Source organism: Melampsora larici-populina (genome assembly GCF_000204055.1).
Source record: "Melampsora larici-populina 98AG31 unplaced genomic scaffold MELLAscaffold_42, whole genome shotgun sequence".
Taxonomy (NCBI): domain Eukaryota; kingdom Fungi; phylum Basidiomycota; class Pucciniomycetes; order Pucciniales; family Melampsoraceae; genus Melampsora; species Melampsora laricis-populina.
The window spans coordinates 553,927-555,435 of NW_006768806.1; the positions used below are offsets into that span (position 1 = coordinate 553,927).

Below are 1,509 nucleotides of genomic sequence, written 5' to 3' on the forward strand. Positions count from 1 at the left end.
AGGCCAGTTTGAATGAATCTCACCCAAATTTATGACCAAAACTACAGGTTGTAGAACATGAGCATCAAGATGTTGTGTTATTTGGATTTTGGATTGGTTCATTATCACAGTTGGTAAAGAGATCAGTGTAAGACATTGTTTGGGACCCAAGTCTTAGTCTTATATTTTTTGATAGAAGGCTGGTCATATCACATATGAAAATCACTATTGAGACACACATGAAACCATAATCAAAATGAGAAACGGAAAACACAAAAACACCACAGATAAACTGAATAATTGTATACAATAAATTAGGAACAGTCTACACTTGTTCTTCCCTGGGCTTCTTTTGCCAAGACCGCTCCTGTGCAGAAGTGTGTGGCATGTCTTGATAGAAAAATTGGAGGGCGGAAACAGAAGCCAAAGCAAAGAATCACTAAACTCTGCCTTACTAATACCTCTGCAAGCCGCATGCAAGCCGCAGAAACTCTGGCTGGCCCAGAATAGGTGTCAGCATGAGCATACAGCGCAAGTGATATGCACAGAGGCGGAGATTGGAGATTGGGCCAGGACCCCGGCTAACTCCTATGACCCCTAGGGACGAAAAAGGAATGAATCGGGCCCTCTGATTTTTGCTAGGTTAGGGATGAAAAAGGAATGATCCGCCCCGGCCCCGGCCCTATGTTAGGGACCTCAAGGAATGAATGTGATTCGGGCCAATTTCTGTTTTTTAAATGTTACCGATGTACCAGGAATGAACTGCTTGGTAGCTGAGTGAAAAAATCCTTAAGCATCAAAGCAAAAAAACATTAACACTTCATAATCGACATGCGTTCATACAAAGAAATAAAGAAGGAGATCATACATCTATCACAGAACTGCGAGTTTATCCGTGCAGCTACCACAAATGATCTCATCTATACCAGCTTCAAATCACCACCTCAACTCGCTGAATCAGAACAAGACGTAGGCATCTTTTGGTCAGTGAACACCAAAATGAACAAAATATGTGGTGTCAACAACATTCAAAATGAACTATTCACGGGTCTTCATGGCGTGGAGAACCTCATGGGCTGGCTTGACAAAGCACGAGAACATCCCACCTGGGATCGAAATTCTGAAAAACTCTTGTTGACAACACTGGAAGTCATACACAAGCATCTGATTGGTGAGTTACAGCTTCTCATTCAAGGCTGTCCCTCATGTCCACCCCACTAACATGTCATCTCATCAAATTTCCACTTTAGATCACGGAGCTGTGCTTCCTGAACCACTTCTGTGTACTTCAAAGGAGAAATCCAATGCCACTTCAACCTCTGTTACCAAAAATCCCACCAGCTCTACCTCGAGTGTTACAAAAGGTGTCAAAGGTCTACCTTCAAGATGCCCAAACGCCACACCAGGTGCTCCTTGTACTATGTGTCGCGTGGATCAGACTACCAATAAGAAGCTCTTCCGCTGTCACTGCGGTGAATCCATCACAACACCCGGTGGTCGCACACAGAATGTGCTAGTCCATTGGTCATC

The 1,509-nt window shown here is 43.7% G+C and overlaps 1 protein-coding gene across 1 annotated transcript in view; it reads left to right on the forward strand.

Moving 5' to 3' along the window:
• Nucleotides 1-783: 783 nt before the first annotated feature.
• The window catches only part of MELLADRAFT_117586 (uncharacterized protein), a gene marked incomplete at both ends in the record, with an annotated part of 1,935 nt that continues 1,209 nt past the window's right edge, over nt 784-1,509 (forward strand). The window contains 2 exons of the mRNA XM_007414268.1: nt 784-1,150; nt 1,230-1,503. Coding sequence (XP_007414330.1) covers nt 811-1,150; nt 1,230-1,503 — 614 coding nt within the window. The remainder of the gene's footprint in view (nt 1,151-1,229; nt 1,504-1,509) is intronic.